We start from the raw sequence: 14,641 nt of genomic DNA, 5'->3' as shown, positions 1-14,641 counted from the left end.
ATATCTACACCTGCTTTAGAGTAAGAAAAGTCACTGCTGAAGGAGGCTAAAAGTTTGGAGTCTGACAATGGTGTCCCGTGGAGCTTCTCCCCCAGCAGGCCACCCAGCCTTCTTCCAGCCCTCCTGCAGTCCTCTGATGTCAGGACTGAATACTCGTTTTCATCTGCCAGAAACGGAAGAATGCTGCTGTGAGCGGAAGAAGATATTTGCTGGATTTCCAAACCCCCCCCCCCCCACTCCCTTGATACTCTGCAACCCCCACCCTCCCACCTGGGAAGCCAGGGTAGCCCAATGCGCAGAAATAACATCTCCCCGGGGTGCCAACGTCCAAATCAGAGTCATTTTCATCTGGGTGCAGCTAGCTTCGGTCTTCTCATCAGACAAGTGGGGCTGCTGTCATCTTGGTGGAGGGGGGAGAAGACAGTACTTGGCTTAGGGCTTTCGTGCATTCCCTCCCCCCACCGCCAGGCTCCGTCCCTCCAAGTCCCAGGCTAAGTAAGGTAGGTGGCAAGGGGTTTGCTTTCACCAAGTATTGACAAAGCCTCCCAAAGTCTGGGAGGCCTGGCAAGCATCTGCCGTCGGGGAAAGCTTATCTATGGCCCCCGGGAGGGGGTGCGGGCGGCCGGGCAAGCTCTCCCTCCCCACTCTGGCCCAGCCGCCCGGGCTGCGCATCCTGAGTGCGTGCGTCTAAGTGTGCACATACTCGCGGGGTGCGTGTGTGTGTGTGTGTGTGTGTGTGTGTGTGCGCGCGCGCGCGCGCAGCCGGCCAGGGCCAAGACTGAGCAGGCCGGGCTGGGGCCTTCCTCTCATCCCCTCCCCCCCCTCCCCCGCAGCCCCTTGACGGCTCGCGGCGCCTCGAAGGTTCCACCTTTGAAACTGCGCGCTGCTCGCCGCAGCCGCCGAGCGGTCGTCGGGAGGCGGGGGAGGGGGTGTCGGGGGAGGGCGGGGAGGAGTCTGGCCCTGGATGTGTGCTTTTCGGTTGACGGATGGCTGCGGGCTGAGAGCGAGCGTGCGGGCGTGAGTGTGTGCTTGCGCGTGTGTGTGCGCGGGGTGCGTGCGCGCGCGGGGCCTGCCCATTTTCCTCCTCGCCGCAGTCGGCTGGGAGCTGGAGGGCGGGAGAGCGGGAGACGCAGCCGGCCGGCGAGAAGCCGAGGAGGGGCCGAGCGCCCTCCGCCAAGGCGCCCTCGCTCGGTCCGCGCGCGGGCGCCGTCGCTCGGAGGAGCAGGCTGCCTCCCAGCCCCTAAGGGCGGCGCTGCCCGGGCTGCCCCTGGAGGCCCCCGGGCGGGGATGGTGAGCGGCTGCGGCCGGCCGGCGCACGAGCGGACGCGGCGAGGGCACCATGGCGCTGGCGGCCCGGAGGGGGCCCCCGGCGCGGCTCGTCCGGCCCGAGCTCTGGCTGCTGCTGTGGGCGGCCGCGTGGCGCCTGGGTGCCACGGCGTGCCCCGCGCTCTGCACCTGCACGGGCGCCACGGTGGACTGCCACGGCACGGGGCTGGCGGCCATCCCGAAGAACATCCCGCGGAACACCGAGCGCCTGTGAGTACGGCCGCTCCACCCGACGCCGGGGCTGGGGCGGGGAGGCCCGGCCGGTGCCTGCGGGGGCCCTTCCGACCGGTGCCTGCCGGGGCCCTTCCGACCGGAGCCGGCGCTTCGCTCTTTCCCTTCCCCGGGATTCAAAGGGCCCCGGCGGGGCTGGCAGCCGCACCCTCACACCTGCACCCTGTGCTCGGCCCGGGCAGGCCACCCCCCACCCCCCCGCGCCGGCACTTTATTCCCCCGGGGTGCCCGGGGGTTGGTGCCAGGGAGCCTTCCTGGCCCCCGGGGGGAGCTCCTCACGCTGCCCGGCGCCGCATCTCCTTTCGGGCACGTGGGGCTTGGGCTGTGTCCTGAGCGTCCAGCGCGGCCCGGCGCTGAGGGCTAGCAGGCAGGGGATGGGCAGCAAGATGGGATGGAGTTGAAGTTTCCAGTCTTCCCGGTCCTCGCCATTGTTTGCCCCAGAGCCTTAGGAATTCTTCTCTTGCAGGTGTCAGGCACTGGCCCCCCACCTCACATCCTGCCAGCCCCAACCCAGGCAGACAATGGGACCTGAGGGGTTTGGGTTTGGGGTCTGGGGTTTGTGACATCGACACCCGGAAAGGGGTAGGTGTGAGTTGGTCCGGGAGCCCTGTGAATCATGCCGGGAGATCAGGAGCCTGCAGTGGAGACACTGACCATGAAAAGTCATTAAAAAAACAAACAAACCCATTTCTCTTCCCCTGTCTCTTACTTCTAAATTCTTAAGGAAACTCAGCCCTTTCTAGACCCAGAGAGCTTTGTAGGGTGTGTGTGTGTGTGTGTGTGTGTGTGTGTGTGTGTGTATGGACCTATATAATTTGCTTTCCGAGATTCTCCTGCAGAATGTGTGATGTGTGAATTCCTAGTATCTGTAGTGTCACCTCAGTAATGGGAGGTTGTAAGAGTCCCTGTACTTGGGCCATGCGTGTGGATTTTTGGTCACATGCAGAGCCTTTGTGCTGCCTGCAGAGGTGACTGCCTCAAGAGATTTTTGAACCGGACTTTGGAGAAGGCTGCTGGCTCCTTTGAAACCTGCGTACTCCTGCCCACACTCCTGGGCGATGGCAGTGGCTCTCAGGAAAGGCATACATATTTCGATAACTTGAGTACATTTTCATAGCTTCTAGCTGGCCAGAGCAGAAATTTGACCCTGGGGAGAGCTGTCTCCTGGATCAAACTCTCTACCAAGGTCAGCAATTAGTGAGCACACATTTGCCCCAGACTCTTCTTGGCTGAGTCTGAAAAATGCCCGTGGAGGTTTCAGAGAATTTGCAATCTAGATGCAATCTAGATGGGAATTGGTGTGCGTGTGCATGTGTGTGTGTGTGTGTGTGTGTGTGTGTGTGTGAGAGAGAGAGAGAGAGAGAGAGAAAGAGAGAGAGAGGGAGAGAGAGTGTGAGGCCAGTGTGTGTTGTGGGGCTGGGGAGAGATGCTGTGTGGAGAGAGGTTGGACCAAATCAAGTTTCCTGTGCATTATCCTGTGTGGCCATGGGGCAGCCTGTGCATTATGCTCTGTGGCCGTGGAGAGGGACTGAGGGGCAGAAATCTACCCAGAGGAGCCTTGAGGTTGCAGGGTCACCCTCCACACCTGTTCACTCTGGACCTGTTCTCTGGTGCTTTGCCTCATCCACAGGGCATTTCTCCTGCAGTTGTTACCCTGGTAGCAGCCTAGGTCTGACACACAGTAGCCCCTTGCCTTTGCTTCTGGATCTGAATCTTGAAATTATCTCATTCCTTGCTCTTTCTCTCCATCCTTAGTTTTGAGGACAGTATCTGTTTTGATGTTCAGGAACTCTTGAGCTCTCTCATAATCAAAGTGGAATGGAAGTGAAGTTTCCTAGTGCAAAAGAAAGAGTCGGGGCAGCCCTGGTGGCGCAGTGGTTTAGCGCCGCCTGCGGCCCCGGGTGTGATCCTGGAGACCCTGGATTGAGTCCCACATCAGGCTCTCTCTGTATGATGCCTGCTTCTCCTCTGCCTCTCTCTCTCTCTCTCTCTCTCTCTCTCTGAATAAATAAATAAAATCTTAAAAAAAAAAAACAAAACAAAAGAAAGAGTCGGGGCTCCAACTGCTAGGTTGCTGTGTGACCCTGGGCAAGTGACTTAACTTCTCTGAGCTTAGTTACTTTCTATCCAGAAAATGGGGCTGCTGATACTAAAGTCTCTGGTTCAGTCCTCTGGTGAGGACTGAAGATAATATGTGGAAAGTGCCTGGTTCATGATGATGCTCACTGAGTGAGAGGCATTATTATGATAGGATCAGGAGAAGAGTCTCATTATTTAATTCAGCAAATGTTCACAGAACCAGGAACTGCGCTCAGCTCTGAGGCTCCAGCAGGGAGTGAACATGTCCCTGCCTTCAAGGGGTGTACAGTCAAGAGGCCTGGGCAGGGGACACCTAACTGAAAGCTTTTGGGAGAGGGTCAGGCTGGCAGTGTGATGGGGAGCATTGGGGTGGGAAGCACTTTTCTTGAGGGGAAGGTGCTTCTCAGAGGATGGGCCATTTTATCAGCACTTGGTGGGACCCAATAGTGGTTGGCGGGAGCCTGCTAAGCAGAGAAGGCAGGCAGCCCAAGCCGAGGGGATGCATGAGCAAAAGGCCTGCGGGTGTGCCTATGCCAGCCTGATGGGTGAACAGACTAGCTTTGGCCCTGGGCTGCAGCATGCTGTGTCTAGTTAGAAAGTGATGGGGCTTGAGGCTGGGAAGGTTGGGAAGAGTCAGGAAGCCTTCTCTGGATTTTCCCTTTGGGGACTTCAGAGATGGAATCCATGGTGCATTATTGTAGAAGAGCCAGGGGTGTCTGGTCTTTGCTATGTGCAAAACTTCTTGGGTGGGGAAAGGATATAGAAAGCAGAGGGAGCCTGCCTTTGCAGCAGGCAGGCCTTGAAAGAGCCATTTGAGGAAGAAAGGAACACCCAAAGAGAGGGTGAGAGCCCAGGCAGACTTAAAATAACTGTAGCAAATGCTCTTTCTAATCGATATGGGTGTCTTGCAGTCCTGGGGGCCGAAACAGCAGGTCTGAGGCTGTGAAATTTGGAGAGACTGCAGCTGTGCATTCGCCTTTTGTCTTCTGGGCAGTGTCTATGACGGCCTGCGAGGCCCCACAACTTTATGGTCCTGTATCCCATAACTCTGGGTCCAGGCCTATCACCCCAAGTGGGAAGAAATTGGTGTGCTGCGGAGACTTCTGGGAAGAGACTGTGCAGGCCCCAGAGCTGTTGAGGAAATTGGCTCAGCCAGAGGGGCTGCGGGGCTGGTGGGCTGGAAGACGAAGGGATGCTGAATAATTCACTGTGATGGAACAATTAAAATACAGAGTGAAGGTTAGGGGTGTGGTGGAGGAGGCCTGATTGCTTCATCTCTTTGTAGAATTCAGGCTCAGAGGGACCTAGCCATGGCCACTATTAATTGTCTTTTCTTCCACTCAAGGACTTTGACTTTCAGTTGAAAAAATTTTTTTTTAATTAAAAAAGCCTTTCAGACTAGAGCATCCAGGAGTGTGTGGTAAGAGAGTGTAGTATGGGCAGGGGGAGACACCCCATCTCCCTTCCACCCCAGGCACTTGTATTCTAGGCTTACTACAGATTCCCCTTGTAGGCACAGGGTGCAGAGAGGAGAGAGGCCTGAGGATGGTCAGGCCAGGACGGGCCCTGGGGAAGATCTACTGGCTTCCATTTGCACCCCCAGCCCAGTATTGTCTGCTGTTTGTCAATTTCTGGGGCCCACTCTCTTGCATCCTGGCCAATTTGTCCACTGCCCTAGCTCCCTGCCTGCTGCAGAGGCATGGAGGGTCCTTGCCTTTTCCTGGCTCGGTCCCCTAAAACTGGAAGCCCCATTAGGTGGGGCTTGGTGGTCATGCCCAAGGAAGACTTCCCCGGACTGATTGTTTGGGAGCCTGTTTGGAATGCCAAATAATGATTGGATGGTGGTCATGGAGAGGGATCAGGGGGCTGGACGGAAGCCATGTCTACACTGTGGTGTCCTGTGGTGGAGACCTGTGCTGTGCAGGTGCATCTGTTGAATGAATTAATTAAGCTCCATAATTTGTCCAAGGTCCCCCCAGCTGCTCCAAGGTGGGGCTTGTGTCTCCAGTAGCAGGTGCTCTGGGCTCATTGCTGGGTTCTGCATGACTGGTGGCGGGCCCCTGGTGCTGTTACTCCATCTGCTATGAGACTCTGTTTCCCCATCTGTAAAAGGGAATGATGACTGTGTTGTGGGTTGATGATGAGGGTTAAGTGAGCAAAGGCATTGTAGAGGGCCTGGTGGTGTGCTTGGCACAGGGCTGGCGTGTGAAAATGCTTTGTGATTTATTTATTTATTTTAAAAATTTTGTTTATTTATTCATAAGAGACACACACACAGAGAGACAGGCAGAGGCAGAGGGAGAAGCAGGCTCTATGCAGGGAGCCTGATGTGGGACTCGATCCTGGGACTCTAGGATCACACTCTGGGCTGAAGGCAAGCGCTAAACTGCTGAGCCACCCAGGGATCCCTATGCTTTGTGGTTTAACTAGATGATGTTACTATTATTTTTATTACTTGAGAAGCTCAAGCAAAGGTTTGAGGATTTGGTGGGGCAGGAGAGAGTTTGGGAGGTAAGTATGTGAATTGGCCGTGCTGCAAGCCACTGTCCTGGAGTCTGGCTGCGCAGAGCGCTCCTTCCTTGTCCCTGGGCATCTTTGTCTCTGGCTCCTGCAGTTTGGAAGAAGGAGCAGGGTGGTAGCATGCAGGGATTCTCTGCAGGGTAGATGGTGTGATGGCATGGCTCTGGAGCCAGACTGTGTGGGTCGTTAGCCCCACTCTGCCACTCAGCAGCTGGGGGGACCTTGGACAAGTTATGGAGCTTAATTAATTCATTCAACAGATAGCTGTCTATCGAATGTCTGCATGGCACCAAGTGAATAGTGCCGCACAGAAACCCAAACCGCCTGTCTCTCTCTGAATTTTAGTCCAGCAAGGGAGGAAATGATCAATGGTACAATGTGAGAATAAACACATATTTGCAAACTGGGGTAAGTGCTCTGGAGGAAAGTGTGACTTCTCAGCACTCATGTTTCCTTGCCTTTAACGTGGAGACAATGACAGGACCTGCTTGCCAGGCTCATTGTGAGGATTAACCACAGCAGTGCTGGAAGCAGCGCTTTGCGATGGGCCTGGCACACAGCAAGTGCCCCGTAAATGGTAGTATTATTATTGTTTTTAAGGTGACAGGATTGCAGGGACAGGAAAGGAACTGGGGTGCCACTCAGGGCTGGATCCCAGCATGGCCCTGCTCCCTCTTCCCTCACTCTGCAGCCACTGGTGCTCCAGATCCCCTGCGAACCCCGCCCCTGCCTCCGAGGTGTGGTCTTTGAGGCAAGGGGCCGGTGCTTGGTGGCCCTGGCTGCCAGAGGCTGCCAGCAGGGGTGGCCGAGCCCTTTGGGGCCGGGTGAAGGGCGGCGGGGACAGGCAGCTCCTGCATTATTGGAAACAGACGGGAGCTTGGCGGACTTGCTGCCTCCAGTTCTGTGCCGGCATTAGCAGCTCGGCAGGGCTCTTGCTTAATGGGATTTTCTCCCCAAATGCTGTAATTATCGCCATACAAATACTTATTACCCAGAGCAGATGACGGCCGGGCCTTGGGCAGTAGCCAGGGAGCTGGGCTGTGCTTGGGGGTGGAGAACTGGCTCCTCTTTTTGATGGAGTTTACGACCCCCCTCCTCTTCTTTCTGGAACCCAGCCTGTGGCGGACAAACAGCTGTTGGGCACCTGCCGTGTGCATAGTGTTGAGAGAGGTCCAGAGTGTGGACCCGCTCCCCAGGGAGCTTGCAGGCTGGTGGGCGAGAAAGGTCTGTCTGCAGAAGAACAAATGTGTAAAGATGTCTGTAGGGACGCAGAGCATAGTGGCTACCAGCACAGGCTTTGGTGTGAGAATGGCCTACTTTGAATCCTGGCTCCAGCGACTACCACCTGAGAGATCCCAGCTGGCTCACTAGTGACTCAGTGTCTTCATTGGTAAAGTGGAGCCAATGATAGCACTTAGCTTGCAGGGCTGTGAGTTCGAACAAAATACTCTATGCAGGGGCATGCGGGTGGCTCAGTGGTTGAGTATCAGTATCTGCCTTTGGCTCAGGTTGTGATCCCGGGGTCCTGGGATCAAGTCCTGCATCAGGCTCCCTGCAGGGAGACTGCTTTTCCCTCTGCCTATGTCTCTGCTGCTGTGTCTCTTGTGAATAAATAAATAAATCTTAAAAAAAAAAAACCTCCGTGTAGAGTGGTTAGAATAATGTTGGCATGTGAAAGTACTCTATCAGTGTTAGAGATGAGGAGATGGGCGTGGGGGTGGGAAGGAAGGGCTGAACCCCTGCGCTGATAGGGCTTGAGGCTGGGCAAGACCCAGGGACAGACAGAGCTAAAGCGAGGGTGGCGGAATCTGGGGCATCAGAAGGTGTGTGCCATACATTTGAGGAGGAGAGTAAGGAGCGGATCCAGCCGGTGGGGTGCACATTAGTATTGGTGAGTTCTGAGAGAGGAGATGAAAGTAATGGGTGAGCAATCAGGTCATGGGGCTGGGAAATAGGGAGCCATCAGAGGGAGTATGTGTGTATATACAATTTTTATAAAAATGCTTTTTTTAAATTCAGGAATTTTAAAAAAATCTCCAGAGTTGTGCAAACATCACCACAATCCAGTTTTATTTTTTTAAAGATTTTATTTATTTATTCATGAGACACACACACACAGAGAGAGAGAGAGAGAGAGAGAGAGAGAGGCAGAGACACAGGCAGAGGGAGAAACAGGCTCTATGCAGGGACCTGATGTGGTTCTCGATGCCGGGACTCCAGGATCACACCCTGGGCCGAAGGCAGGTGCTAAACCTCTGAGCCACCCAGGGATCCCCTCACAATCCAGTTTTAGAATTTTTTTTATTACTCCAAAGAATCCTTTGTGCTTGTTGTAACTTTTTATTTTGTTAAAATTTCAAATTTGTAGAAAAGTTGCAACAAAAGTATTAGGAACTCCTATATATCTGTTGTCCAGATTCAATTGTTTATATTTTTCCCCATTTGCTTTATCATGTATTATGCACATGCACAATTTTTTCAGAACTATTTAAGATTAGGTTGGGGGGCACCTGGCTCACTTGGTCAGTAGAGCATGTGACTCTTGATTTCGAGCTTGTGAGTTCAAGCCCCATATTGGGTGTTGGGCATAGAGTTTACTTAAAAAAAAAAAACATGAAAACAAAAGATTAGGAGTGCCTGGGTGGCTCAGTTGGTTAAGTATCCGACTTTTGGTTTCAGCTCAGGTCATGATCTCATGGATCATGGATGGAACCCTGCATCAGGCTCTGTGCTCAGTGGGGAGTCTGCTGAGATGGTCTCCCTCTGCTATCAACATCCCAAAATTTAACACTGATACAGTACCGTTATCTCCTTCATTGTTGATGTTTGCATTACATCAGTTGTCTCAACAGTGCCTTCTGGGGTGATCAGAAGATGTGTGTGGGATCACACATGACATTTACTTGTCACAGCTCTTTAGTCTCCTTTAATTTGGACTAATTACTTGGCCTTTCTTTGTTTTTCTTGACCTTTATGCTTTTGAAGAATACAGGCCATTTATTTCATAGAAGGTCCCTCAGTTTGGCTTTGTCTGCTTTGTCCTGTCATTACACTGAGGTTATGTCCTTTTGGCAGGCGTGCTAAGTTAGTGATGTCCTGCCCTTCTCAACGGGTCATGTCACAAGATACATGATGTCAATTCGTCCAACACTGGTGATTTTCATTTTGATCACTTGGTATGTGGGTGTCTGCCAGGCTTCTCTGCCAAAAAGTGACTATTTTCCCCTTTATTGTTAATAAGTCATTTGTGGGGAGGTACTTTGAGGTGATGTAAATATCCTGTTCTTCATCAAACTCTCACTAGCGTTAACACCCATTGCTGAGACATTTCTAATTTTCTCATTTCTTCTCTGTTTATTAGTTGGCATTCTACTGTATGAAGGAACTTTTCCTTCTCCTCCATCTGTTTTTCTGTTTATTACATTATGGACTCATGAATTATTATTTTATTCTTTGAGTTATTTTTATTTTGATGTTTGGCTGGTGGAAGCCCCTTCAAGCTGCCTCTGTGTCCTTTTGAAAAGATCCTTTGAGCACTTACCCCCAGGGGTTTTGAATGGAGGGGGACAAGTGCAAAATAGTGTTTTAAGACATTCTGTTGTCTGGCTTTGGTGTGGAGAATAAACGGAGCAGGAGACCAGCTGGCAGTGGGGAGACCAGTTGGTTATGGTGACGGTGACTATGATTTCTGGCTTGTCTATGACAGTGGTTTAGCTGCCATTGCTGTATTTTTATTCTTTAAAAAAAATTGAAGACTTGTATTTAAAAATAATTTTAGACTTGCAGAGAAGTTCCAAAAATAATGCAAAGAGAGTTGCCATGTACCCTTCACCCAGCTTCCCCTAGTGTTCACATCTTTCTTATCTAGAGCACAATGATTAAAACTAAGGAATTAATATTAGTACAAGACTATTAACTAAGCTACAGACTTTATGTGCATTTTACCAGCTTCTCCACTAAATGTCCTCTTTCTGTTCTAGGATCCAGTCCAGGATTCCACATGGTGTTTAGTTGTCATTTCCCCCTTATTCTCCTTTTAGTCTGTGAGAATTTCTTAATCTTTTCTTGCTTTTCATGACATGACCACTTTTGACAAGTACTGGTAAATTATTTTGTAGAATGCTCTTCAGTTTGACTTTGTTTGGTGTTTCTTCCGGACTGGATTGAGATTATGGATTTTGGACGGGAAGGACGTAAGGATGGTGTGCCCTTCTCAGGGCATCCTATTGGGATGACACTGATACATCTCATTGCTGGTGGTGTTAACTTTAGTCTCTTGGTGAAGATGAGGTGCAGCCAGTTTTCTTCCCTGAGTTCGCATCTGCAGTTACTAAATATCTGGGGGAGATATGTTGAGACTGCCATGGCCTTTTTTGTCCTCATATTCTCACCCTCTAATTTTAGCACCCATTAACGGATCTTGCCTGCAACCATTATTATCCAATTTTGATTTTCTATTTCCCTCATTCCTTCTACATTTATTAATTGGAATTCTTCTGTAGGGGAGAGCACTTTATTGCTTTTTAAGAAGCTGGCTTGTTTGATGGGTACCTGGGGTTTTGATTTTCCTGAGGGCAGAGGCGGTGTCTCATGTACCTTTGTATTCCTATTGCCTGGTATGTGGTAGGTGCTCAAAAAATGTGTGTTCAATGAGTTTTTTTTTAAACACTTGCTAAGACATTTTATATTTCTGATCTTTGCTTTAGAAAATAAAGTTATTGTGGGTTGAATCATGGTCCCCAGAGATGTCTGTGTTCCAATCCCTGGAACCCATGGATATGTTGCCTCACATGGCACAAGGGGCTTTGCAGATGCAGTCAAGGATCTTGAGATGAGAGATGACCTTGCATGATTAAGGTAGGCCCGACGTCATCCCAGGGGCCCTATAAGAGAGAGGCAGGAGGATTAACCCTGGAGAAACGGAAGCAAGAGGTGGGAGTGGTGACCGGAGGGACCACAAGCCAAAAGTGGCCTCTAGAGCTGTAGGATAATACATTCGTGTTGGTTTAAACCCCGAAGCGGGTAGTAATTTGTTACAGCAGCAGTAGGCTATGGCCACAGCCCTCATGGAGTTAGGCCACAGAGGCCGAGCCGCAGGAGGAAGCAGATCTGGACCAAGGTAGAAATGCAGAGAGAGAAAATAGGAGGATGGTGGGGCCTCAAGGCTCCAGCCTGGGAGAATGATCTTGTGAATGGAGTAAATGTAGGGAAGGTGGCTGATCCTGGAGGGGAAGCCACAAAGCTGGCATCTACCTCTTTTGTTTGAATTGCCAATAATCAGCTACATGAAAAAGATGTAGGGGTTGGTTACTCTGTAGAGTATGTGGACTAGAGAGACAGTTTGGCAGGGCCTCCTGGGGAGGAGTTGGAACAGAAACTTCAATAGGAATAAGAATTTACTGGGGGGGGGGGCACCCAACTGGCTCAGTTGGGAGAGCATGCAACTCTTGATCTCCAGGTGGTGAATTTGGGCCCCATGTTGGGTGTAGAAATTACTTACAAAGATAAAATCTTAAAAAAAATAAAAGAATTTCCTGGGAAGCTGGTATGAAATGCAGATTCTGAGACCCATCCCAGAGATGTTGATTCAGCAGGTTTTGGGCGAAGGCAGTTCAGGTGATTCAGAGGCAGGAGGTGCCCAGAACACAATCTGAGAAACACTGCTTATTTCTGGGGGTTTCCTGGTGAGGAAAGTACATCCTTGGTTGATGCATGAAATTACCTTTAGTTTTTGCCCACATTAAAGTGGTAGGAGGTGAAATGGCTGAAGGTGGGCAAAAGGTACTGACTTCCAGTTATAAAGTCAGTAAAGTCCTGCGAGGTAATGTATAGCATGGAGACTGCAGTTAATAATACTGTATTGTATATTTAAAAGTTGTTAAGGGCAGCCCAGGTGGCTTAGCGGTTTAGCGCCACCTTCAGCCCAGGGCGTGATCCTGGAGACCTGGGATCAAGTCCCAGGTCAGGCTCCCTGCATGGAGCCTGCTTCACCCTCTGCCTGTGTCTCTGCCTCTGTCTGTGTATGTGTGTCTCTCATGAAAAAATAAATAAAATCTTAAAAAAAAAAGTTAAGAGATTAGATCTTAAAAGTCCTCATCGCAAGAAAAAAAAATATTGTAACTATGTGAAGTGACAGATGTTAAGTAGACTTACTGCGCTGATCATTTTGCAATATATACAGATATCTGATCAAAATGTTATATGCCTGAAACTAATATAATGTTGTATGTCAGTTGCATACCTCAATTGAGAAAAAAAAAAAAAAAAGAGGGCAGGCAACAAGAAGAAGGCGGAGAGGCTGGAGGAGCTCCTGGCCGTTTGTGGGTCTGGACCTGGCTCAGTAGTTGCTGCCCAGGCCAGAGGAGTTTGGAGGTGGGGAGGCTTAGCCTGGGAGAGCAGCCAGGCTGTCTGAGGACGAGGGCTGAGGACGGCTTCTGGACCTGTGGTGGGGGTCACCAGCCAAGCTGGGCAGCCGGTTTCCTGGGAGAAGTGGGAGGCAAGGCAGATGGTTGGGGAGCGAGTGGGTGGTGAGGAAATCCGTGGGAGGACAGAACACCAGGAGCTCTGGGGGGGGAGTGGGCTTTAGAGCCAGTAGCTGGCAGTGTAGGGGCAGGTGGGCCAGAGCGTGCAGGGGAGAGGGGCGATTTGGAAAGGAGGAGCCAGACAATCGGGGGTGGAGGATATGGGTCAGAGGAAGAGCGTGGCAGTGAGGGATTGTGGTGGTGTCAGCAATCACTGCAGAGAGCCCCCGACCCGGGCCAGACCCAGAGTGATGCTTTACCCTCCACTGCCCTTTCCCTGCTCACAACAGTCCCGGGAGGAAGGTATATCAGCACTCTGCTGCTGAGGAGAAGGTTGGGGAGGCACATCATCTGCTCAGGGGCACAGGCTGGTGAGTGGGGTGCCTAGGGTCCCCAAGCCTTGAGATTCTGAGACGTGTACATGTTTAGTTTTTAAATCTGACTACTGCACCATGTATCTGAATAAGGCCTGGCTTCTTTCATTGATTCATTTATCAAACATTCCTTCAGCACCTATAAAACCCCTATAGGGCTTAGCATAGGAGCGTAAAGGCAAATTGGCCATGATTGAGCCCAACCTATACATGTTTACAGGGTGGACCCAAGTGCAGGCTGGCATAGGGAGGGGTGTCCAGCTTCAGGGTAGGGCTGGTGAGCAGAGTTGGGGGCAGTGGTGTTACAGGTGGAGGTCAGTGTCAGGGAGTTAGGGGCCTGGGGTAGGTGGTGAGTGGAGAGAGGGCTGGGAGGCAGTGGACACAGAGGCTGGTGGCTGATAGTGGGGCACTGGCTACAGGCTGTGCTTTAGGGGTGGGCCCCAGACCTGGAAAGGGGATTGGCAAAAGCAAGGGCAGGCCTTGGTAATGAAGAGACTGGGGTGCAGTTTGAACCTCAGAATAGAACACACCACAGAACTGGGGTTAACACCTGGTCCCTGACCACTTCATACCCATCAGGATGGCTGCTATCAAAAAACAGGAAATAACAACTGGTGGTGAGGATGTGGGGACATTGGAACCCCGAATAGTGTACTATTTCGGGGAATGTAAAATATGCAGCCCCTCTGGAAAATATTCTGATGATCTCCACCAAATTAAATAGAATTACCATATGATCCAGCAAGTCCACTTCTGGATATACACCCAAAAGATTTAAAACAGGGTCTCAGGGATATTTGTACACCCATGTTCATCGCAGCATTATTCATAAAAGCCCTCAGAGGGTGGAAGCAGCCCACGTGTCCATCTACAGATGAATGGATAAACATAATATAGACACACAGATAGTGGAATATTCTTCAGCCCTAAAAAAGGAAGGAGATCCCATCATATGCTGCAAAGAGGACATTAATGCTGAGTGAAATAAGCCAGTCATAGAAAGACAAGTACTGTGTGATTCCACTTATATGAAGTATCTAAAATAGTCAAATTCACAGGGCACCTGGGTGACCCTGTCGGTTAAGTGTCTGCCTTTGGCTCAGGTAATGATCTCAGGACCCTGCTCAATGGGGAGCCTGCTTCTCCTTCTCCCTCTCCCTCTGCCCTTCTACCCTGGTTGTGTTCTCTCTCTCACGCTCTCTGTATCTCTCTCTCAAATAAATAAAACCTTTTAAAAAAATGGTCAAATTTGGGATCCCTGGGTGGCGCAGTGGTTTGGCGCCTGCCTTTGGCCCAGGGCGTGATCCTGGAGACCCGGGATCAAGTCCCACATCGGGCTCCCAGTGCATGGACCTGCTTCTCCCTCTGCCTGTGTCTCTGCCTCTCTCTCTCTCTCTCTGTGACTATCATAAATAAAAATTAAAGAATAAAATAAAGTTTAAAAAAATAGTCAAATTTGTAGAGACAGAGAAGCAGAATGGTGGTTGCCAGGGTCAAAGGGAGGGAGAAATGAAGAGTTATTGTTTAATGGGAACAGAGTTTTGGTTTTTCAGGATGAAAAATCTCTGGAGATCTGTTGCACGACAATGT

The 14,641-nt window shown here is 51.0% G+C and overlaps 1 protein-coding gene across 3 annotated transcripts in view; it reads left to right on the top strand.

The window, feature by feature from the left end:
- The first annotated feature begins 965 nt into the window (after window positions 1–965).
- The window catches only part of SLIT1 (slit guidance ligand 1), a 173,667-nt gene continuing 159,991 nt past the window's right edge, over window positions 966–14,641 (top strand). For all 3 annotated transcript variants that reach the window (XM_055300074.1, XM_055300072.1, XM_055300071.1), the window contains exon 1: window positions 966–1,536. In XM_055300074.1, the coding sequence (XP_055156049.1) occupies window positions 1,340–1,536 (197 nt within the window). In that variant the 5' untranslated portion in view covers window positions 966–1,339. The remainder of the gene's footprint in view (window positions 1,537–14,641) is intronic.

This window comes from Nyctereutes procyonoides, unplaced genomic scaffold (genome assembly GCF_905146905.1).
Source record: "Nyctereutes procyonoides isolate TBG_1078 unplaced genomic scaffold, NYPRO_anot_genome, whole genome shotgun sequence".
Lineage (NCBI taxonomy): Eukaryota > Metazoa > Chordata > Mammalia > Carnivora > Canidae > Nyctereutes > Nyctereutes procyonoides.
Note: the sequence above shows the minus strand (reverse complement) of the source record. Positions and strands in the feature narration are given on the sequence as shown.